The following is a 24957-nucleotide window of genomic DNA, read 5'->3' on the forward strand; positions in this document are numbered from 1 at the left end:
TAATATTTAGAGCAGGTTCATTATCTACTTAATGTTTTACATCCATCTCTCACTTCAAGAACTGGCTACCCTGAGTAAGTTAGCATAATGACAGACACAGATATTAAGTAAAACAGTTGAAAAGTAGTAAAATAAATAGTGATATGACTACGTGCCCAGGACAAATCAAATGTTTCCAGACATTTTTGCTATATTTAATATGTTTAACATCATGTTTTAATAGCCTTTCTTCTCACACTGACAGAAAAACGAAGAGTATTGTTGGATTTTTCTTTTTCTCATTTTGAAAGGTTGTCTGAAATTTTCTACTAATACACCTTTTACAGCTCTGGGAGGTGTCATTATAACACTACTAGGCACATTTTGTGTGGAAAATCAGCCTTTAAATGAAAAAAAAAGGAGAATTAATCATATATCAACAATATTGCAGAATCACACCATGTTTTTTATGTGATATATCGTGGGAAAAATGTGTCTGACATGATAGTTAATATTTTAAATGTGCTTTGTCATGTTGTATGTCTTTGAGAACGAACTAGTAAAACATTTCCAGGACAGTGAATCCTCAAAATCCTGTTCTGTGTCACATGGTTTCATGCAACGTACACTGTCCTGAAGGCATCATTCAGGTTGCCTTAAAAAGCTGACACTCTCATAGCTCAGATGCAATTTAAGTTTATTTCTGACATAAACACCTCAGATTTATTTAAAGTTCTATAAAACATGTGCTTGTATAAACTGAAACAGTGGTGCACTAGACTCTTAACCCATAAAGACCCAAATAGCCATCAGTGACCAAAGCATCTACTGATCTAAACTATTTAATGCCCACTAATTATATCCCTGAAATCAAGTTTGGTAATGGTTTTACCCTGAATTCTGCTGCCAGATATTCTTCATGTGAAGGCGATTGGTTGGGTTTCTTATCCCTTGGTAACCAACACAGGGGACCCCTAGTGGAAGAACCCTATTGCTATACCTTCTCTGAGTATTATAAGTCATGCAAATGGGGGCACTTTAGTTGAGAATAATTTTATGGGGGGGTATAAATCAAGCAATAGTAGGCCAATTGAGATAAAATTTGGTTCATATTGATCATCTTACAAATGTTCATTTTCTTGTTACCATCCAGAGTTCATATGGTGTCATTTTCATTCACTAGGTGGAGTTTTATGGGGAAAAATTGGTTCTCTGACCATTATTCTGCCACTATCAGGTCAATGTAGCTCAAATTAAGATCATATCGATTGTCTAACAATTATCGTGGATAGATTTATATATAGCAGAGGATTGGGGGGATTTTGGGAATATACTCTTGCTGTCAGCCCCCGACAGCATAAGCCTCGTCTTATCAATGCATGTAAATAATTGGTGTACAATACAGTTTGTCATCTTTTCATGGTCATCAGATATGATCCATTTGGACGTTCAGAGGCTCGGTAGTTACCGTGGAAACACTGTCATCTTTTACAACATTGACTCACCAGTAAAACCCATGGAGTTGGATCAATGACAGCAGATGGAGACACTGGGTTTATGTTCAGTTAATGATATATTTTGCCGACAAATTCACTTCAGTTTTCTCTGTTTCTGATATAAAAACCTTCACCTTTAATCTGAGTTTTTGTGAACATCTGCATGATCAGTAAATGAAATATGTGAAAATACCTGATACTTACTGAAAAACCACAAAATGCAGAGGATAATATAATAAATTGTGATAAATCTCTTAAGAAAAGGCAAATAAGTAGCGCTGAGTTATCTTCTAGGCTTTAGGGTTAAATAACAACATTAATGTTTTAACTTTGGATATCAGTATTTGTTGTGTCTAATTTATTGTGTCTGGGTATGTTGTCCACTAGTCGTTCTCTGTTATTGGATCCTTTATGCTACTCCTGGTGCAAAAATGCATGCTTTTTTTTGACAGTTTGTGACCATAGATCACTTTCCAGAGGATTTAAGGTCTGGACATGTTGTGTTTTCCTGTACCGCTAACATGACATGAACTGAGAATCTCTAAATAGGTGTTAGAAAATGCTGTCCACTGTGGGCCTGGACTGAACATGTCTGACTGCAGCTGATACACACATCATTGTTGTTTACAGACTTGGTGGAAGCAAAGCTCGTGGGAATCCTGGACATTTTGGATGAAGAGAACCGTCTTCCTCAGCCCAGTGACCAACACTTTGCAGTGGCAGTTCACAGCAAACACAAAGACCACTTCAGGCTGACGGTCAGAGCTCTCGCCACTATTTTTCCATCATGCTCCTTTTCTTATTTACAGTGTTTATTATTCCAGGTTTCCTATTCAGCTTGGTAAAGGTTAGAACGTGTTTGTAGCAATTTTCAGGTTTTAGTAAGTACAGCAAAAACAAGAGAGGGTGGAGGCTATTTTTATTTCAAGATATTGCTCCATTCTCCTCGAAGACCTAAATATATAATGTTTAATAACTTGTGAACCACTAATCCTGTCAATACATGGAAATAATTTCTGAGCTTTTCAGGAGCAGCAGATATGTCTTATGTAGACGTTCACAGCCTCCATAGTGAACAAAGAAACACTGTCATTTTCTACTACATTGATTCAGTAAAACCTGCGTAGTTTAACAAATGACAGTGGTTGCAGACATTTGGTTTTTTTGTGCAGTTAAAGATGTATTTTGCTGAAAGTCACTTTGCCTTCATTTTTCTCTGTTTTGATATTGCCTTGAGATCCAGCAATGCATTTTAAACTCGATTGAGTCTTTTAAAAAGCAACTGAAGACCTTCTTGTTTAGACAGGCTTGTAGGTAACGGTGGGTTTTGTGAACATTTGCTTTTATATTTTTATGTCTGTGTCTGAAGCTGTGTGTTTTTATGCCTGAGCGGTGCGGGTTTTTTGGCCTATGTATTTTTCTTCTGATTTTATTGTTAAGCACTTTGTGAAATGTTTCTGCATAAAGTGCTATATAAATAAACTTTATTATTATTATTATTATTATTATTATTATTATTATTATTATTATTATTATTATTATTATTATTATTGTCCACTGTAGGGGACAAGAGTTTCACAGCTTTAAGTAAAAAATAAAATAAAATAATAAAGCTGTTATACATTTTATTAAATAAATAAATACATACATACATACATACATACATACATACATAAAACTGATATGTATGTTTTATACATATATCATTTGGTGCAAGTCTACCTGTGTGAATGGGTGTGTGTATGGGTGTTTGTGTTGTTTTGATTTATGTTCTTTATGTATATTATTATTTACTTTGTTTACCTTTCATCATAAAACTTGAATACCAATAAAAATATTGTGAAAGAAATTATAGAACTGTTGTATCAGGCTTCCAATCAAGGCAATTACGTATTTCATGTAAAAAAACAAAAAAACAAATCCTTCACTTTCCTGGGTCTCAGGAAGTTAAAATAACTTTTGAATTTACTCTGATTTTCACTGAAAAATGCAAAATGCAGAGGATAATGTTATAATAAATGATGATAAATCACTTTGGAAATGTTATATGTAGAGAACATTTTGTTTGGTGGTTTCCACGAAAATAGTTGTGGGTGTTTAAGCATCAAAATGAATGTAAAGTGGAATTATGTTGGCAAAGATTCAAAATACACTCCTGTGGAAATTAATTATTTTAGCTACATAAAACTATTTACATGAGAATCTATTTTTTCTGGAACTTACCAAAATTATAAAATGAACTGTGTAAAACCTCTGCTTTTCCATCTTTTCTTCTGTCGTTCTTTGTCCACTATTCTACTGTGTTTTTTTGTGTACCCTCTTGTAAGACCAGGGTGGAATGTAACTGCATATTGGTTTTTCATTGTGATCAGTTTTACTCCGCCTGCTTTTAATGGCATATTTGTGAATAACCCACTCCCACTCCCACTCCCACCCTCTACCTCTTGTCTTTGTCACTGCTCTTTGTCCATGTGCCAGTATCTTTGCAAGCATGAAATCCTTTTAGAAATGTTGCCTTGACACAGTAATTACTCAAATAAAGACTATTCTATACAAGTATTGTTATAAGGTGAAAGACATTCATCTTAATATTAACTGCTGCAAAATTTGGTGAGCTACTAGTTTGGGTTCTCACAGCAGAAGGATCATTTATAATGTTTCTCCTCAATAATGGAGGCGATGAAGCTTAAAAATACTGGATGTTACTTTTTAGAATATGGCTTGTGTTAGACTTTTGGGGTGCTTTGTAATACTTGGTCCAGATAAGATAAATGCAACACTTAAAAAATATAAATAAATAACAACTAATGACCCAACTATATAGGCTACCTGTTAGATAATTTCAACCTCTTGCACTGCATTCATTGATCTTAATGTTTCATTCTCCACACCAGCTCCCCTCATTCAATAGTAGTGTGGATGAGTAAGATTCTGCTGTAGAGATAGTAATAAATAAGATTACAGGCAAATCAGTACATACTCACTGTGTTTTTGTGTTGCCATTAAATAGATTAATAATCATTTTTTTTGCATCTCTTCTCCATTATAGGTTCCCAGGAAGTCTAAGTTGGCCATTCACAGGAATCTTCGAGATGACGAGGGTTTTATGATCAGGCACTTTGCAGGAGCAGTTTGTTATGAGACGGTAATAATTATGCAGATGTTTTTATGTGGATGTGCTGCATTAAAACAAATGATCGACCATTATTTATTTTCAGTAGTGGAATGTAACAAAGGATTTATTTTGTGCTTTGTTACTATATTTAAACACATTTTTACATATCTGTACCAGGGTTATAATAGTTTTGGATTAGTTTAGTTTTTATTTAGTTTGAACTTTTTTTCCATAATTCAGTTAGTTTTTAATTAGTTTTTAGAGCAGGCTTGCTAGTTTTTATTAGTTTGTTTTTTTCTAAATTCTTACTTTTTTTAAAAAAAAATTATTGATTGATTTATTTCTTTTTCAGATGTTCATGGACATAAAATACAACTAACAGTACAGCAAGGCCAGTTGAGGATTACAGTATTCAGATTCAGAAAACTTTATTTATCCTATACAGGCACTTCATTTGCAGCTTACCACAAACATCAGCCCACATCCAAAGTGCAATGTGACCAGCATAAATAAATTAATCAGTGCACAAATACAAGATCATTGAAAGCAACTACGAATAATGCATTTAAATAATCAACAATAAATAATCAATAAATACCTATGCAGACTAAAAGACCCTATTGGTTCTGCTAACATTAAAAAAAAAAAATTCATCTAAAATGACTAAACAGCATTCAACAAAACATTTCCATAAATAATACAATCAAAGTAAAATAAGGGCATCACATTACCATTTCAGGGCTGATGTCTTTGTTTTTAAATCCAATCCATTTTTCACATTTTCTATCATACTCATCTTTTTTTTTAATCTTAAGATATGTCATTTTTTCCATCACCCATATTTCCTGTACTATTTCTAACCATTGTTTGTATCTAGGTGGTTCTGTAGCAAGCCAGTTTCTTGTTATGATGCTTAGTTTTAATTTAGTTTAGTTTTATATTAGTTTTAGTTGTTTCATATCTTTGTGTCTTCCTCGCCATCGTGTTTAAATAAATCCCGTACAGGACTCTGCTGCTTTCTCCCAACTTTAGTCTCCATGTTTCCAGCTAGGGTGGGGACGAGAAGATGACTCTAAACGACAAGTGACGAGAAGTGACGGACCATGAAGTGTCGTGTGGTGCCGTCAGCTAAAATTGCTTGAGCGAAATAAATCAATTTCATACTAATCCGACATTGACGAAGACGAAAGCGAAGGAAATTTCATCCCTAACTTTTATACGTTTTAGTTAGTTTTGTAAGCACACAGTACAGTTTCAGATAGTTATAGTTTTTTCTTTTGATTATAGTTTTTATTTATTTCAGTTAACGGAAATGCTTTTTCAATTCTAGTTTTCATCGTTTCATTACCTTAATCTGTACTTACTTGAATAGAAATTATAATGCACGCTTTTGATTTTATGCGATCACATTTTACAGCAGTTATCTGTACTTTCTAGCACCAACCTCAGGTATGAAAAGCCCTGAAATGAACAGTGTAATTGGACTGATCATTAGAAGTGAATTATGTAAACGGCATTTGTACATGAACTTACCTGTGACACTGACCAACTTTAGTGACATTTCCCCCGTCCTCTGAGCCTCGTTAATATAGTGACATTAAGTGAATTATTGTAAAGTTAATGTCAAACCACTGGGGTGTTGAATGTTTCTTGTTAACTTCATTTGTCATCAGTAGTTGCTCGTTAGTAGGAAAGACTTGACTGAAACATAAGGATTTTCTTCATAACATATCGATCACATCCAACATAAGCTGTGATTTTCTCTTAATTCTTGTCTCTGTAATATTGTCTAAAGTTCCCTGCATCTCATCTATTTTAGTTTTTACCTCTTACCCTCTTTCTGAATGTTGCCCCATCTTCAAACAACTCATTAATTAGGATGTGTAACTAATAATATTTGACAATAAAAGCAATACTTTTATCCAAAGTATTTATTTTCACAAACATCATATGTATAAAAAATTGCTAGTGATGTAAAAATACTGAATATTTGACCAGTTTTAGTTGTTACCAATATTCAGTCCATCCACTCAAACAGACATTATTATATTTTTCATGTTTCTGGTTCAATAACTATTATCAGCAGTTAAACCAGACTAAAAATCAACACTCACTAAGTCAAATCAACATTGTAAATCTGACTTTAATGTGCATCTTTTTTACAGCTCTGAAACTTACTGTATGTGAAGGATGATTTCATTCATTCCTACTTAACAGTAGCTTGTTTATGCTTGCTAATACCTTTATGTAAAAAAATTGAATGTATGTGAATATGTCCACAGACCCGATTTGTAGAGAAGAATAACGATGCCCTCCACATGTCCTTGGAGAGCTTAGTCTGTGAATCGAAAGACAAATTTGTTCGAGAGCTGTTTGAAAACTCCAACACCACCAAGGACTCCAAACAAAAGGCCGGCAAACTCAGCTTCATCAGCGTTGGAAACAAATTCAAGGTCAGAGTCACCGTCGGAGTTTGTCATTTTTGATTGTTAGACGACATCTCTAAGCATAAGTGAAGTTGAATTAAGACTGATTTTTGTTTAAAAAAACAAAACAAAACAGTGTTTAAGAGTGTTGTGAAGTAGTTCACAGTCCTCCATTATCTTTTTACTTTCTTTTCAGACTTTCAGCCTTAACCTCTGTACCTTTTCTGTAACTTTTCTCTTTTCCACTCTTGTTCCCAGCACTGTTCTTTCTCCTTATTCAGAGTCCCCCTTGTAGATTTTCTCCAGCCTCCCACTTCTTTCCTCTGAGAAAACCTTCCTTGGTGGATAAAGCTGGATAAAGTCAGCTTGAGGTATAATAGAGAGGAGATGAGAAAACAGCAGTGAAAAAATAAGGGAAAGAAAGACAGAGACACTGAAAGTTGTCCAATGAGTGAGTCAGACATACACAGCTTTCAGTAATGTTCTGAAGCGGACAAAATGTGTGTTATGTAGAGGAATGATACAACTAAGGCTACGCTCAGACTGCAGGCAAATGTGGCCCCAATCCGATTTTTTTTGCCCATATGTGACCTGTATGTGATCTGTTACAGACTGTTTGAAACTCATAAATCTGAATTTTTTGAATCCGACCCAGGTGCTAAGTCCCATACGTATCTGATATTTTGCAGTGCGACTTCAGTTTGAACAGCTAGGTTGCATTTATCTGACCTTTACGTTATTGAAATGCGACAAACATCACAATTCTGCGTCCCTCCAGATTTACTTCCGTAAAATATGGAAGAAAATCCATCCAATAAAATTGAAATAAAATCCATCTCAGAGTTTAAAATGTTCACCACCAGAACCAAAACCTGGTTAAAGACAAAACACAACTGTTCTTATCTGTAAATGTTGTGTATATTGTGTGGAAGAGTGAATGAGTGAATGAATGCCTCATATATAAATGCAACACTGGATTATCAAATTATATGGTATGACCATTTTAAATGATGTATATTTTATACTTGTACTGCAGTGTTGTGGATGAGCCCAGCCGGGGACTAGAGTTGTGAATTAGCACTAGCTATAAACTCTACATGCATCACATCAGCTGCAGACTTGTAACTATGTTTGACTGCATTGTCCCTGTCAAATAAATAAATAAGTAAGCACAGTGCGTGCCTGCGTGGTCACGTATTACGCCAGGACCTGTTTTATTCATGCAGGTCACTTCAGGGTTGCATTCAGTTCATACTCAAAACGGATAGAAGTCGCTTTTAATGTGTAATATGAACAAGCACACAGAAAAATCCGAATTGTGCATTAAGACCTGCTGTCTGAACATAGCCAGAATGAGTAAGACAGCATCAGAAGATATTTGAGATGTGCTTTCTGTAAACAAAACATTAACAAACTGTTTCTATCTGCTTGCAAACACAGACACAACTGAACCTGCTGCTGGAGAAGCTTCGCAGTACTGTGAGTAATGGAGTAATAGAGGTGTACGACCTTGGTGTCACTGTGCACAACATCCTAACCCTAACGCTAAATCACATTGACTAATCCATTAAAAGCTACCAAATATCTAAATAGAAATAAAAATTAAGAGGATGACCGAATTATTGACTTATGATGCATTGGATATATGTGTCTGTATGCATATTAATATTCACTGAAACGTGTGTGTGGTCAATATGTAATGCACATACTGATATTATCATCAATATTTTATTTTGTTCACCATAGATGTTATTGAGGGTGCAGGAGGAGGGTTAGAAGGGTTTTTTGTTTGTTTGGAGTGTTATATTGTGTTTATGTGTTTATGATCGTATGTTCAGTAAAATGGAAAATCAAGAAAATATTTTTTTTTAAAAACCTACCAAATATTCATTTCCTTCAACTTCACGCTGAGCCTCTCCTTATACTGTTGGGTTAGTATGTGTTTTTTAATGAGTCCAATTAAATAGAATGTATTTTCAAACTAAGGGGGGAGTTTGTTTAATATTTTAGATTGTCTTTATATCCAATTATTGGATTTATTGGCATATTGGATTTTGAGGTGGCAACCCTAAAAGAAACGGACCTGGATCTTTACAAATTGAGTGGAAATATTACCTGGCATCTTTCCCTTTATACCCATAAAACACAAAAATGTGGCTGGAAGTATTAACGCATACAGTAAATGCAGATTGAAGAGAACAAAATATTCCTTTTTCTCATTCATGAAAAAAATATCCTAGTCATTTTAGATGGAAAATAGCAAAGGAAAGTTGTGCTTCTTCCACTCTGTTTATTATAGCCATGTGTAACATAGCCTCGAGGCATCCAAGTTTATATTCTACAAAACAGTTGATGGAAATGTTTTTGTGACGGTCGAAAGTTTACTTTAAATTCACTTGACAATTACATGGAAAGGCGGCTGCATTATGTTTTCAGGTTATCTGTCAATCCCGTTCGCCTTGAGGTGACAAGACACCTTTGTGGCAGTAACTCAACAATTCATACACCAGTTATGACAAAATTTCACACAAATACGTAGTGGGGAAAAAAGTGATGACATTTTCTGTCCAAAAGGTCAACTTCACTGTCAGTATTCTGCAGATGAATATTTCTGACCATTATTCACAGGACACTTTGACTATATTTCACACTAATTCTTCCCCCCTTCAAACTCTTCTGAGCTGCTGGGATGAAGATACATATGAGACGTCCATGTCTTAGCATCTGTTTTCTTTCCAGCAATGTGCAAACTGCATCTTGACTTGATAGTGAAGACATACACACCTGTCAGACAGTTATTCTAGATCCTGATACACCTTTGCTTCTGCAGGGCTCCAGTTTCATTCGCTGTGTCAAACCCAACCTGAAGATGGTCAGCCACCAGTTTGAAGGAGCTCTGATTCTCTCACAGCTGCAGTGCTCAGGTTTGTACAATATGTGGAACTTTATACTGTGAATTACCCCGCTCCCCGACAGGGAGTGTTAGGGTTAGTTTGTGAACACTTTAGTGGCAAAACTATGGGTTGAATTCTTACCAAATCTGGTTTATAGATTGCCAGTGACCCAGAATAGATGTCATTACCTTTTGGGAAAAGTAGGTCAAAGTTCCAATATTTAATGAATTTTTAAAATCTTTTTTTTTCCCCATTTACTTATGATGGGCGAAATTTCAAATGCTTATAAAACCATCAATTTTGTTTCAATTTACTTCAAACTTGGCACATATATAGAGGCAATTGATGTGCTGACATCAGCACATGCATACACTGGAAAAAAATCTAAATCTTACCAACTATATTTTTCTGATTTCTAGTTCAAATATCTCATCACACTTAAAATAAGACCTAATCACCTTAAGAGTAACTTTTCAGTGAGATATAAGAACTTATCTTTAGACAATAGATCTTAAAAATCTTATTTCAAGAAATCTTACCAAGATAATTTTCACTTGTTCCATTGGCAGATTTTTTGCTTAATTCAACATTTTTTTTGCTTAATTCAACATTTTTTTGCTTAATTCAAACAAACAATCTGCCAATGGAACAAGTGAAAATTATCTTGGTAAGATTTCATGAAATAAGATTTTCAAGATCTATTGTCTAAGAATAAGTTCTTATATCTCACTGAAAAGTTACTCTTTAGGTGATTATGTCTTATTTTAAGTGTGATGAGATATTTGGACTAGAAATGAGAAAAACACACTTGGTAAGATTTAGATTTTTTGCAGCATATACATGATGTCATCAGCTGGATCGATGCCAAAATAAACTACAATACATGTGAGGGGCGGGGTCTGTTGTGCCTGGCACCACTTGTTTATTATCCTTTGGGTGTATAAATACACAGAAGGCGCTTTCACCTACAGTGAGTTCAGTGATCATTTACAGCCATTCTTGTCTGCTCTCCATACTATATAAACAGCATATTTCACACCTCAGTATGTTTATTTATTATTCCCTTCAGCATATTTTAGATCCAAAGTCTATAGGGAAAATGCAGGAGATTTGCAGCAATGCTGAAGCTTCTTTTATGGAACTGCGACGATTCATCAGTTATTCATAGTTAAATCATTGACAGCTATAGTAAAGTGAATATTTTGGAGTCTTGGAGGAGCTAGGTGAATAAATGTCTTATTTTACTCTGTACACCACTGTGGAAAACTACTTTGTGTTGCTTTTTGATTTGGAGTATTGTAGACTAAGCTAGTAAACAGCTGCTTGTCAAAACAGCAACTGGATTTACCGAAAATGGATATGATTGTGTATATAATATATTAATATGATCTAACCACTAACTCACATTTTAACCCTTTATAAAGCACAGATAGAAATTCTCTTAAATTCAAAATTTCCACCTCAGTGTTTTATTGGAGGACATAACAAGACTTTATTACTTTTGTGAAATTTTTCAAACATTTTTATTGTTCAAGAACCAAGAAGTAAATATAAAAAAATACAAGAAAAACACTTGTAAAGTGAAAGGAACATGTATTTTAGAACATTACAACATCACTTTTAGAACATTAGACCAACATAAGTGCTGATCCAGACCCCTGTCCACATCCACATTATCCCTTTGAACATCATTCCTTCCATTAGTACCATTACTTCATGGTACCTAACAAAGCAGGCATGGACCTCTGCATGAACACTGAGTGTATCACTGTTCATGCAGAGGTGGACCTTACAGACCCTGTAGACCACATTGGACCTGAAATTGTTGACTCACTGTAACTATCGCTGTCACTGTCTTGTAATGTGTGTAGAAATTACCGAAAATTGTCACTTGCCCAATAAAGGGTTAAATTTGTTTCACAGAGGTTTTTCTCGACATCAAAGTGAATGTATGGTAAATGCAGTGAGTGGAAAGCTGCCAAAGGCTTTTGACTTAATTTTCTAAGATATATTGGCATTTTACAGTCTATATTTAGCATACAGTACAATTTTTTTAGCTGTTTCCATGTCAACATGTAATATTACATTTGGCAGCCAATGCAGATTATTTTACAATAATTGTATGTAAAAAAAAAAAATTAGATTTGGTTGTGTATGAATCTTAAAAATAGCTTTGATTATCTGAGGTGTATTGTTGTCTTTGTGTGGTCCTCTTTATTAGGAATGGTGTCAGTGCTGGACCTGATGCAGGGGGGCTTCCCCTCCAGAGCCCCCTTCCATGAGCTCTACAACATGTATAAACAGTATATGCCAGCCAAACTTACACGACTGAATCCACGACTTTTTTGCAAGGTGAGATAAAACTCCCTGAACGGTACATTATATTCAGTCATCACTGATATAAGATAAAATGTAGGTTGTTTTAATCTTTAACCCCCTAAGACCCAAACAGCGATTGGTGACAAAATCATCTACTGATCTAAGATATTTAATACCTGATGATTCACTAATCCTATCAGTCCACAAACATTTGGTGCAAACTGCAGTTTGTTGTCTTTTCATGGTCAGATATGACCCATTTGGATGTTCAGAGGGTCTGTAGTTACCGTGGAAACACAGCCATCTTCTGCCTCGTTGATTCACCAGTAAAACCCATGGAGTTGGATCAATGACAATGGATGGAGACACATGTTTCATGTTCAGTAAATGATATATTTTGTTGAAAATGTCACTTTTTCTTAAGTTTTGTCTGTTTCCGATATTACAATCAACTTTTATCTGAGCTTTTATGAACATCTACATGACCAGTAAATTAAATATGGGAACAAAACAGATTTTTACAAAATAAAATGCAAAATAAATGATAAACAAATGGTGATAAGTAACTGAAGAAAGATTAAATAGAGAGAAATATTTATTTGGGAACTGCCACAAAAGTAGCACTGAGTCTTTATGGGTTAATGAAATCCAGTTAGTTGTGTAGTTTACCAGCTGCAAAAATGCCTTGACCTGTTGTTGGAAATAATTAACTAAACATAAAAAAGTTGTCTAAAATCTTCCTAAATATACATTACATTGTCTGTAAATGTTTGTTTCTCTGTAGGCTTTGTTCAAAGCTCTAGGACTGAATGACAATGACTTCAAGTTTGGATTGACCAGAGTGTTCTTCCGCCCTGGAAAGGTCAGGACAATAACATCTACACAGTCGATTATACTTAAATGTTGCTGATCACCTTACTTAGGAGAACACAAATGTACATAAAAAAAGATTAGATTTTAACTTCATTGCCTCTTTGTGTTTGGTTGTTCACATCAGTTTGCTGAGTTTGACCAGATCATGAAGTCTGATCCAGACCACCTAGCAGAGCTGCTGAAAAAAGTCAACAAGTGGTTGGTGTGCAGCCAGTGGAAGAAGATCCAGTGGTGCACCCTGTCCGTCATCAAACGTAGGTTAAAATCCGCTTCATGATGCTGTGCACAAAATTATAATTTGAAAACTAAGCCGCTACTTTAGCTATTTCACAGAGGAAGGGACCAGAATATGTTGTCATTTCTTCCCAGTTTATTAGAGGGCTGATGGGTCTACTAAATCATGTTTCACTTTCACATTTATTCGATACATTGAAACCAGCCTCTAGCAATATGAAATAGTGCGATAAAGCAATTCCTTGAACCATTACATTCTGTGCATAGTTATTGATGTCCGCCATTTAACAAAGTGCAGTCTGGGTTCTGCGTGTAAAAGCATCAAATGAAATTACATTACAGTCATATAACAGAACATTGCCTTCACTTGACCACACTTTTTTTGCATAAGTGACTGGAGAACATTCTGTGTCCTTGGTCGTTTATTCTCTTTGGCACTTAGCCTCATTGGAACTGTGTATTCTTTGTGTTTAGAAGAACACCCGTAACTGCACTGCATATGTTTGCATTAGTACTTATATCATAATTGGAGCTTTTTAATGCATTCCTGTGCTTTTTTTTTTTTTTTTTAAGAAGTATTGATTATATCTGCACATATGTCTGTGTTTGTCTCTTTATATCTCCTCCTAAGTAGATTTTTAATAATAAATCTTACTTTTCACCCTGATTGTGTTTTCTCCCTACCATCGACAGTTACAAACAAGATGAGTTACAGAGCCATAGCCTGCATTAAGATTCAGAAGACGGTCCGCATGTGGTTGTGTAAGAGGAAACACAGGCCACGGTGAGTCTCCTACTTGTGCTCTTATTAAACCAACACACACATTCTTCATTTTTACCATCTTTCTTTCTTCTCTTCTCTCTTTTTTTTTTTTTTTTTGGCCTATACTCTCTGTGCATTTTTATTTAAACTGGTTCACGCTTGGTAGGTTTTGATAGCTTTCCCATATTGTGCATTTAAGAGTTCAAATCAATCTGAAAAATCATCCGTGGAGAAAGGATGTGTCACTGTACTGCTCTTGGAAATACCACATGTCTCGCTGTATTGGGTTGTATTTGGAAATATGGCCGTGGCAGAAGCATCCATCCTGTTGATGGGTTTTTAGATCAGAATCACTTTGGGCTTGTGAGTGGGAAGATGTGTATGATGATATCACAAAATGTTTTATACCTGACTTCACACATGTGAGGAGTGTTATCTAAAATATATTGGATATTAACCCTTAAAGAACTGCAACTACTTTTGTGCCAACTTCCAACCGTACGTTCCTCTACATCACAGGTGTCAAGCATGCGGTCCGTGGGTCAAAACCGGCCCGCCAAAGGGTCCAGTTCGGCCCACGGGATGAATTTATGAAATGCAAAAATGACATTGAAGATATTAACAATAAAGGATGTCAACATCATTTTAGTTCACGTTCCACATTCAGACCAATATGATCTCAAGTACATTAGACCAGTAAAATACTATCATTATAATCTATAAATAATAAAAACTACAAATTGTCTCTTTGTTTTCATGTAAAAAAGTAAAATTACATGAAAATCTTTACATTGCCTAACTATCCTTTTACAAAAAATGTGAATAACCTGAACAAATATGAACATGAAATGTCTTAAGAGAAGTGAGTGCAATTATACTAATATTTTACCTGTTACTAAATGTTTTGTGTTTTTGTAATTGTAATGTAAGTTGTAATGTACTTGTCTAAATGATAAACTGAGGCATAATATTGTTAAAATTACCCTTATTTTTCTTAAGACATTTCAGGCTGTTCATGTTTTTCAGATTTTCATGGAAATTTTGTAGATGGAAACATATTCATAATTTAATTGCATTTTTGTGACTTATCATTTTACTGATCTGGCCTAGTTCAGATCATATTGGGCTGAATGTGGGCTGAACTAAAATGAGTTTGACACCCCTGCTCTATTTTCAGCTTTTCATAAGTGATTTATCACAGTTTATTATAATATTATTCTTAGCATTTTTCATTAAAAAGCAAGTTTTCCTGTATTTAATTTACTGATCATGTAGATGGTCAAAAAACCTCCGATTAGGTTATAGAGAAAAACTGAGGAAAAAGTAAATTCAGTAAAATATATTGCGTAAATGAACATAAAAACTAAAACTATCCTCATTTGTCAACCTACATGGGTTTTACTGGTGAATCAATGCTGTAGAAGATAATAGTGTTTTCACATTCTTAATGCAGCCTCTGAACGTCCTAATGTTTCATATCTAACGCTGCTGAAAAGCTGCATTTTGCCTGAATTATTTCCATGGATTGATAAGATTAGTAGTTCAGAAGTTATCAAACATTTTGTATGAGTAGATGCTTTTGGTCGCTGGTGACTGTCTTGAGGGTTAAGTTGTAGCAACGGATACAAAAACCAAACATTGTAGGGAGAATTGAACTGTCCCAGCTCGGCTCTGCTCAGTCTGACTGATGCTGTCACCTCCGACTTAGCTTGTCAAATCACCACTGGCAGGTTTTGGAACACAGTGTCACAGTGTGTATGTTTTTCTGAGTATTTATTGACTGAAGCTCACCTGTCACCAAGAAGTGAAGTGTGTTTGCTGCTCCCCTGGTGAAATCCTATCTCAATAGTTAGTGCTGTCTCTGCTTATTAGACATGAAGCCATCTGCTCTGGGAATAGGGGAATGCCATTTTGTTTTTTATGATTTCATTTGTACGTTCATACTAGAAATGCAGCTGTAGTAAATAACTGACTACCACTATCCTCATTCATGTATCAATATAATCTAATATAATAATATAATCAGCCACAAAAAGCCTGAAAATCCAGCCATTTAAAGAGATATTGAATGGAAATTATACAGTTTTGTTTTTTTTATAATGTTGAAGACCAACACTTTTTATTAGAAGTTGGAAGGTTTCATGATGAACATTTTGACTGATGCTGGTGATTTTGATTGGATTTTGACTAAAACAATAAAAACATCAGTAATATCATTTTTAAGAGGAATGTTTTGTATTTCTTAACTACGAAGATGTATATTAAACAAGTGTTCAGAGAACGCCAACCTCTGCCAAGCAGCCCGAACGGTGTGCATGTGTGGATCGACTATTTCTTTTTAAATTAAACAGTTTCAAGGTTGTTCCATACAACAGAAAAAGTTGAAGCTTGGTACCAGTCTGTATGTCAAATTGTATTAAATTCCAATCAATATTTGTTGAGTTATAATGAAAAATGTGTGGTAAATGGGATTTTCAATGTTAAATTGAAATGTCCACCGAGTCCACATTCCACAGTGGATGTGGACAATTTTGTGCCGGATACAAGATATTGTTTTAAGCTACGGGTGTATCAAATTGGAGGCTAATCGGAGTCGTTTTCAATTTTTTATGAATTTTCGAAAATTGCTCAATGATGAGAGACAGGAAAATTTGAGATTTTGTGACCTTGCTGTGACCTTGAACTTTGGCCTACTTGGCCCAAAATTTAAGGGCCTAGGCCTATCTGTGGGTAAAACATGGTAAAGATGGTTGTAATAGTTTTACCATAAAGTTGCTAACAAACAAACAAACATGCAAACAAACAAACACACAAAGAAAAGTGATCACAATACCTCCTGGTGGAGGTAAAGAGGTAATGTACAGTTAGCTAGTCATTAATGTAAAATAAACTCCTTCCTGCATCACTCTATGTCACTGTCTGGGTTTATTTTGCATTAATGAGCTGCTTACAGTCCATTATCTTTTTTTTTAAACATTTTTGACTAAATTGTAATCCCTCTGTATTTTTTAATTTCTGTTCTAATTTGGTTATATATATATATATATATATATATATATATATATATATATATGTGTGTGTGTGTGTATATATATATATGTGTATATATGTATGTGTGTACTGTTTTGTTTTGTTTTTTTTTTGTTTCTCCATATAGCATTTCTTATCATTATATTTATTTCTTATTCTCTCATAGTATTGATGGTATGGTGAAGGTTCGAAACCTGAAGAAACACATGGAACGGTTCAATGAGGTTGTGAACGGGTTGAAGGAAGGCAAACAAGAAATGGCCAAACAGGTTCAGGAGCTGGCCGCTGCCATAGACGCTTTGTTAGCCAAGATAAAGGTGAGTCACTGGTGGATCTTTGAGGAGTTCTGCCTGATGTCTAAAGTTTTCTACTCAGAGGCAAAATATTGCCCAAGTTTTCATAAATGGGTTATAATTAGGAAGTTAATTCATTTGTAAAGATTTGACAAATCATTAATTTGCCACTATCACACATTAAAAAAAGGCCAACAGTGAGTGTTACTTGCCAAATAATAAACCCATATTCATTTTTACCTTTTAGCCTCAAATTTCAGCTTCATATGCAGCACTTAAACCTGTCAGGAAATTGGTGGCCTTTAACCACCGTCACCATATCTTATTTTATTACTGCCAGTTACTTCAACCCACTTTTGTTGGTTTCATGTCGTAATAACAGTCTAAGGTAAGATAAGATAAGTAATGAACTACATTTGAGATTTAACAGAACAGATAGAAAGAACAGCTGTGACTGGATTTTCCCAAATACAGAGCCTGGACTGATATGCGAAGTGTGTTGTAACTTTATAATTGTAACATATACAACTTTATACCTGTTTATTAATGACTGTTTGCAGCCTAATTAATAAGCTAACTATTAACTAAACCAGTCCCTGTATGTGATATCATTTCTTAACCTGTACTTGAACACCTGCAGCCCCTTAAGCAAAACCAGGTTTTTCCTGTTGTACATTATGGTGTGCTGTGCCCTTTTCTCAGTCTTTCTCCCTGAATCAATATTTTCAATCACCCCAGGATAAAAAGAAGAGGTGGGTGAAGAAGAAATCCTCTCCTTTCCAATAATTTAATTTAGTGAGGCTGTTTTGCTAAATTATCAAACTTGGTTAGTCAAGTCCCTGCTCACCCGGTGTAATAAGCACCCACCTTATTGACCCTCTAGGTTGTGCAAATCATCACAAACAAATCCATGTTATCCAGAAATCTGGGCATGAAACACCAAGTAGTGGAGGGTTTTACTTTGATTTTGGTCAGCGTCGTTAACTCTCGGCCATAAACAGGTATGATTAAGATTCCTCTGAGGTACCCTGGCCCTTTTCTCTCCTCTACCACCAACCAGCCCCTGTCCGTCTCTTATGTTCCACTGATCGCCTATTAGCAGCCCAATCATCAACACTCATGACTTTTTGAGTGCTTAGAAATTGCTCTTGGCATAGCATCTCTGAATGAATAATGTATGAGATGCCAATGGCTGTCATTCAGAATTCTATACATTGGGGACAAGACCTTGTCATCTTCCCTCCCTGTGTCACTGTTAGAGACGCTCTATAATGAATCTTCACAATACTGTGACCTCTTCTCCCCCCGCTGATTGTCTAACAAGTATAGTGGGGAATTGAGCAACGTGACTGCAGTATGCCACTGACAGGCGCTGTGTCAGTCAGTGTCACACTTGTTTCCATATGAGAGTGTTTTGCCATGGCAACAGAGGAATCAGGGTCACTGATTGGTGTACCTACGGAAAACTTTCTCAATTCCTGAATGAAAGTTTGTGCAGAGTAGAATTTATTCAACTCGGAGCTGCACGTTAAGCATCCTGTGGGCATCTCATCTGTTTTTTTTTTATTATTAATAACATTATGCAGTAAGTGTGTTCAAAGCAACCAGTGGCTTTGAACTCCACTGAAGCTTCAGGCTTAAACCCGCTTGAACAACTGGTTAAAAAAACCAATCAGGTTTTCATTTTGTGACTCATGACTGTTACGATCGTCCCCCAGACTACAGTGATGACCTGGAAGGAGATTGACAAAGAGTACCAGGGGCTGGTGAAACGCTCCGAGCAGCTGCTGTCATCCATGCAAAAGAAGAAGCAGGAGGAGGAGGAGACTGAGAGGCTGAAGCACATTGAGGAGGAGATGGAGAAAGAGAGGAAGAGGAGGGAGAAGGAGGAGCAGAAACGCAAACAAGAGGAAGAGGATAGAAGACTGTAAGTGATAGCAAGAGGAGGGTTTAGTTAACAGTGGTGGTTTGAACTGTTTATTTGTCTTAATGTAATCAGAGTTATTTAACAGGCAATAAGACACTTAACAAATGTTTATAGGATGCTCATTAATGTGTTAATTATGTGTTAATAAGGCTGGGTAAATGGGAAAAGTAGCATCATGAACAAATGTAATTAATTAACAAGAAATTAGAGTGGTTTGTCTGCAAACTGCAGGATCAGGAAAGTACTATATAAATACAATCTATCTAATAAAGGCTTAATTAATCTTAATGAGGCATTATTCTAATCTATTTAGATCCAGTACCTGCAAAAACTAACTGTTACGAAGTGAATGATTAAAATATGAGTTAATCTTTGAAAAAAATCACCCAAAAAACATTTGTAAATGTATAGTATTGAAGTCATAATTAGTTAAATGCAATAAATGTATAAGGATATAGTCCATGGGCCCGGAGGGGTTACCATGCACCCCCCCCCCCCCCCCCCCCCCCCCCCCCCCCCCCCCCAGGACCCTTCATGAGTGGTATAATTTTGTCCGATGGATCATAACGATTACAAATCACAATGTTATCACTTGATATCGTGGGATGGACTCGCATTCCAGCTGCTTTTTCAAAATGGCTGACGCGAAATCAAGGAAATCCATTTTCTTCATATCTCAGCTTCCTGAGTACATTCAGACATGAATTAGGTATCAATTCCCATGTTTTTGAGGTTGAGGCATTCACTGAAGACTACACTGAGCACTGAAATCCAATATTCCATCCTTTCTGAACAAAAATTGACAACAGTTAATATGCTAAAGTATTTTAAGAAGGTCATAAAAGTTTTGTAAGTGTTTCCAGTAAGTTTCTTGTATTTCATAATCCAACAATAAATGTGTTTATGATGGTGTTAATACTAACTACAATCACTGGCCACTTTATTAGGCACACCCAGCCCCAGCAAGGTGTACCTAATAAAGTGGCCAGTGAGTGTATAGGTTGCTGCTGTAAACATTGTGCTTCAAGGTTTGACAGAGATGACAGACTTTTGAATATCTCAGTTGTAACAAGTGGTTATTTGTTTGACTTTTACCTTTCTATCAGTTCAAACCAGTCTGTCCATTCTCCTCTGACCTGGCATCAACAAGGCATTTGCTCCTTAAACTGTCGCGCACTGGATAGTTTCTCTTGTTCAGACCAGTCCCTGTAAACCCTAGAGATGTTTTTGTCTGATTATACCAGTAGATCAGTAGTTTCTAAAATACTCAGACCAGCCAGTCTGGCACCAACAATCATATCATATTAAAAGTCACTCAAATTACCTTTGTTTCCCAGTCTGATGATCTGATCTACTTCACCATGTCTTCATACGTAAATGGATTGGATTCCTGAAATGTGATTGGCTTATTGGATACCCGCAATAACATGCAATTGAAGAGATGTACCTAATATAGTGGACACTTAGTGTATATAGTCCTGCATTAACGCATACTAATGTTAATGAGCCTTTTATAATGACTTACTCTATTTATGTGTCAATAAAAATGCCTCTTTTCTCCAAAACATTTTAGCAAAGCAGAGATGGAGCTGAAGAGGAAGCAAGAGGAGGAGGATAGGAAAAAACGAGAGGAAGAAGAGAAGGTCATCCAGGTTTGTACAACATCCACATCCCATATTTTTCTGTGTTGTTCTGTAGATATACTCACCTGCTGTAACATTAAGTCATCAGACTTACATTAGGTTTGTCTCTTGTTTTAGTTCTAAATGAGTGATATTTTGCTTTTTTAAATGGAATTATGCATTTGAAAACATTTCCCTGTGGTCTGCGTAAACTGTAAATGCTATACTTGAGTTTGAATTCTTCATTAATTCAACTCCACAGGTTCATCTTCAACCCTATTTCTGAGTAATGACACCAGAAAGGTAGTTTTGAGCGTTGGCCCTTTAAATGCAAATGAGCCACTTCATACCCCACCCTCTCCAGGTTGTTGATCGTGCTTTCTGTCCTGTTCAGCCACTTGTGTTCATTAATACAACCAACAACTCAAAATTTTAGGTAATCAGCTTGAAGTTTGAACATATTTTCAGTTTTTACTACAGCCGCTGCTACTGATAAACAATTACAGGGTACTTGGAGAAATTTTCATAGAAGTCTTAACCTTATATGTGCAAATGTTGTGATGTAACTAGTTATAGACACAACAAATTAAACAGGAATTAAAACAGGTTGTAGAAATCCACTCGGTTATTGCCAAAATAAACAGATAGCTTTGCAGCACCTGGATGGTTCAAATTCAAACTTTATGAACTATTAGGGTCTAAATACACAAATAAATGTACCAAAGACTAATAAAAGTGGGTTTAGCAAAATATGACCCCTTTAAATGAGGATCCTGACCCACTCCTCAGCAGTAGCCCACTCTCCAAATCCTGCTTATATGATCACAATCAGGCAAGATGACTTTAATCCTAATCCTTTATGGAGCTGGATCTCCATTGGATCAGTTTTGTAATGCTGCTTAAAATACTTTGCTTGAGAATCTGAACCCCAGGGTGAGACTAATTGAACTGTAAATACAAAAAAAAGTAAATAGCAATATAATTATAAACACACATAGAGCTGACAAGTCTAACACTACAAGTTAAATACCAGTTTCCGCAAGAGTTAAAGAGGGTTACTTCAGCCTCTATTGAAGTGTAGTGGAAACTGATCAAATGAAAAATTAACAAATCACGAGTTGAGAGGATGGTAAATGAAAGATTCCATCATCGCAGAGTTTGCCTTGTCACTGATCTGATAAAAGGCTGGTATGCAGCAAGGTCAGCAGGTAACCGCTACAGGACTGTGTCGGATGGGGTTGCTATTGGCAACAGAGCATCAAACTGACACCGACCGCTGGTGGCAGGTTACAGGTTACGGACACCTGCTTTGCAATGGGCGGAGGTTGGGTTTCAGTAGAGTTCAGTCCGTTAGATAAGTTCAGTATCTGGTCCAGAATGACTGCGTGTGATTGTGAGCATGACGTGAAGAAATCAATAAGAAAGCAGGTGCAGTGGAGCGTTTAGGAACAGGCTCAATGTCATGGGCCCAAAAGAGCCGCGTAGAGTTTATAGTTAGATATGTTTGACTTTGAACACATCCTGAAAAAGACTGTCTTTTTATACATCAAGACATGTGTAACTGAACGTAAAGCTTTAGTGGCAAACAGCTTCTACCCCAGAGCAATTATTATAGTGAACTCTGCAATAATTAAACACATAAAATAATCAGCAATATACAATAATGGAAATCAACAATAACCAATATCATAATAACCAACAATGTGCAATAATGAAAATCTAAAAGGTGTAATAACTACTGTATTTACCTCTCACTGCCCTCTGCACTTTAGCGTGGTATGAATGTGTGAATGTGTGACTGGACAGAATGGGAGAGGAGTAGAGTATATGTGTGTCTTTTTACCCCGCCCCCCGAAAGGGAGGCAAAGAATATTGGTTTTGGTTTGTTTGTTTGTTTGTTAACACTCCAGCAGCAAAACTATTGGTTGAATTCATACCAAATTGAGTTTATAGATTGCCAGTGACCTGCTTGAATTAAGCAAAAAAATCTGTCAATTTTCAAGGTCTATTGTCTAAAAATAAGTTCTTACATCTCACTGAAAAGTTACTCTTTAGGTGATTATGTCTTATTTTAAGTGTGATGAGGTATTTTGACTAGAAATGAAAAAAATGCACATGGTAATATTTAGATTTTTTCCAGTGAGTAATCTGATAATTACCATAATTAGATGTGATGTGTTTGCATGCACTTCAGAAATGCAAAAAAACCCTGGTTTACATGTTTCAGTCCATTATTTGATTTCTTTCGGAGTATGTGCGTATGTTGGGACGTAAGACATGCACTTCCTGTCATTTTCAGAACATCCAGTCTTGTCTTGTTGACCATGGCAACACCTATGGCTGTGGTGTCAAACTCAGATCTTCGAGGGCCGGTATCCTGCATGTTTTAGATGTATCCCTCTTCCAACACACCTGATTCAAATGATAAGCCTATCATCCAACTCTGCAGAAGCCTGATAACGACCGTCAGGTGTGCTAGAAGAGGGAAACATCTAAAACATGCAGGATACCGGCCCTCGAGGATCTGAGTTTGACACCCCTGACCTATGGTATCAGTGCTAGCTGTCCTAATGTGGGAGGAGCTAATAAGACTGCAAAATAGGTTCCATGTTGCTGCTATCTGTCATTTATACATCACGAGGAGAAAATGACGAAAGGCCTTCTTGTGGCAAAAATCTGCCCTTGGTCTTGACATGATAGGACTTCCGTTTATGTAGATTTTTTTTTTTTTTTTTTTTACACATGCGCAGATGTAAAAGAACAAAAGAAATCAGATTAATCTGTATACATGCATGAAGGCATTGAACCACTGAGGAAAAATCTAGGTGTGTTAATCCAATTTCTTCTGTTATCGGATGAAGACTATCAGATTATCCTGTTGACATGATCACTTGAATAATCTGATAACTCCAGAAAGCAGGCAGTGATCGGACTGTTGGTGTGCATGTAAACAGGCTCAGTAATTAACACACATTGAACATTCATAGTGTCTATTAAGGTATCATACTGATAGAACAAAACCAGCCCTTTACGTCCTGTTGTTGAAATGTGTGCATAAGCACTATTTTTGTGTATTTTCTGCTTTAATGCTTCCTCTCATTGGTAAATTCATCGTTCTGTCCCCTCTGAGACTTCCCCCGGTTAGGTCGCCCATAAGATTTGATTGATGTTTTAAAATCTCACCAAGTTTCTCCAAACTAAACTAAACTTTCTCCCTCTGTATACTATTCTGTCTTTTATTCTGTCTATACTCTCACCTGTCACCTCTATTCATCACTGCCTGTTCCATTTACTCACTCTGTACTGTCTGTTTTCATTATTTCACTTCTCTTTCTTTGACAAGTACATTACAGTAACACAAATAACTGTATTTTTAGCTGGTCTTTTTTTCTTCTCACCTGTTTCTCCTTCATTTTTTACTTACTGTAATGTGTCAGATTTTTTACTTTTTTCCATGTCCAGTGACGGTTTTCCTCCCAATTCATACAGTAGACTAGATTCTTTTCACTGCCCAGAACATGAGGCTTGTTTTCTTGTTGGGATATTATATGCACCCAGCCCATCATACATCTACAGACCTTTTTTAGTTGCCCAAGGCCAGTTGGACATTTGCAAGTCATTTTCTTGTTTGTAGCAGTGAGACAGTTGACAGCACGCTGTCATAAGCCACACATCTCAGGAGAGTTCTGGCAAAGTTTGTTTATCAGCAGCTCAAAGATGCACCAGAAAACTTTGTAAGGGTGTCTGCTGAGACTTTGATGGCATTTGCACTGTGTTCTCTGCTATTTTCTGCTATGTCAGAGGTTACAGTAGCATTGTGTCTTGCTGTCTTCGAGGTTTTTATTTTTGGATCATGGTGACTTCCAGTCTTATTGGATTATTTACTGTACTCCACTGTGGGGAGTTTTTTTTTTTTTTTTTTTAAAGGGTAGCGCTACTCAACTGAAGACTCTTTTTAGTATTGTAATGACCATTATAGCCATCTA

The 24957-nt window shown here is 36.0% G+C and overlaps 1 protein-coding gene across 2 annotated transcripts in view; it reads left to right on the top strand.

The window, feature by feature from the left end:
- myo6b (myosin VIb) overlaps positions 1-24957 on the top strand; it is a 72024-nt gene that overhangs the window by 27019 nt on the left and 20048 nt on the right. For both annotated transcript variants that reach the window (XM_030126960.1, XM_030126961.1), the window contains exons 16-27: positions 2106-2233; positions 4525-4620; positions 6873-7043; positions 8457-8495; positions 9847-9940; positions 12132-12262; positions 13014-13091; positions 13227-13356; positions 14030-14120; positions 17296-17446; positions 19141-19349; positions 20923-21001. In XM_030126960.1, the coding sequence (XP_029982820.1) occupies positions 2106-2233; positions 4525-4620; positions 6873-7043; positions 8457-8495; positions 9847-9940; positions 12132-12262; positions 13014-13091; positions 13227-13356; positions 14030-14120; positions 17296-17446; positions 19141-19349; positions 20923-21001 (1397 nt within the window). The remainder of the gene's footprint in view (positions 1-2105; positions 2234-4524; positions 4621-6872; positions 7044-8456; positions 8496-9846; positions 9941-12131; positions 12263-13013; positions 13092-13226; positions 13357-14029; positions 14121-17295; positions 17447-19140; positions 19350-20922; positions 21002-24957) is intronic.

Source organism: Sphaeramia orbicularis, chromosome 22 (genome assembly GCF_902148855.1).
Source record: "Sphaeramia orbicularis chromosome 22, fSphaOr1.1, whole genome shotgun sequence".
In the NCBI taxonomy this organism is placed as follows: Eukaryota; Metazoa; Chordata; class Actinopteri; order Kurtiformes; family Apogonidae; genus Sphaeramia; species Sphaeramia orbicularis.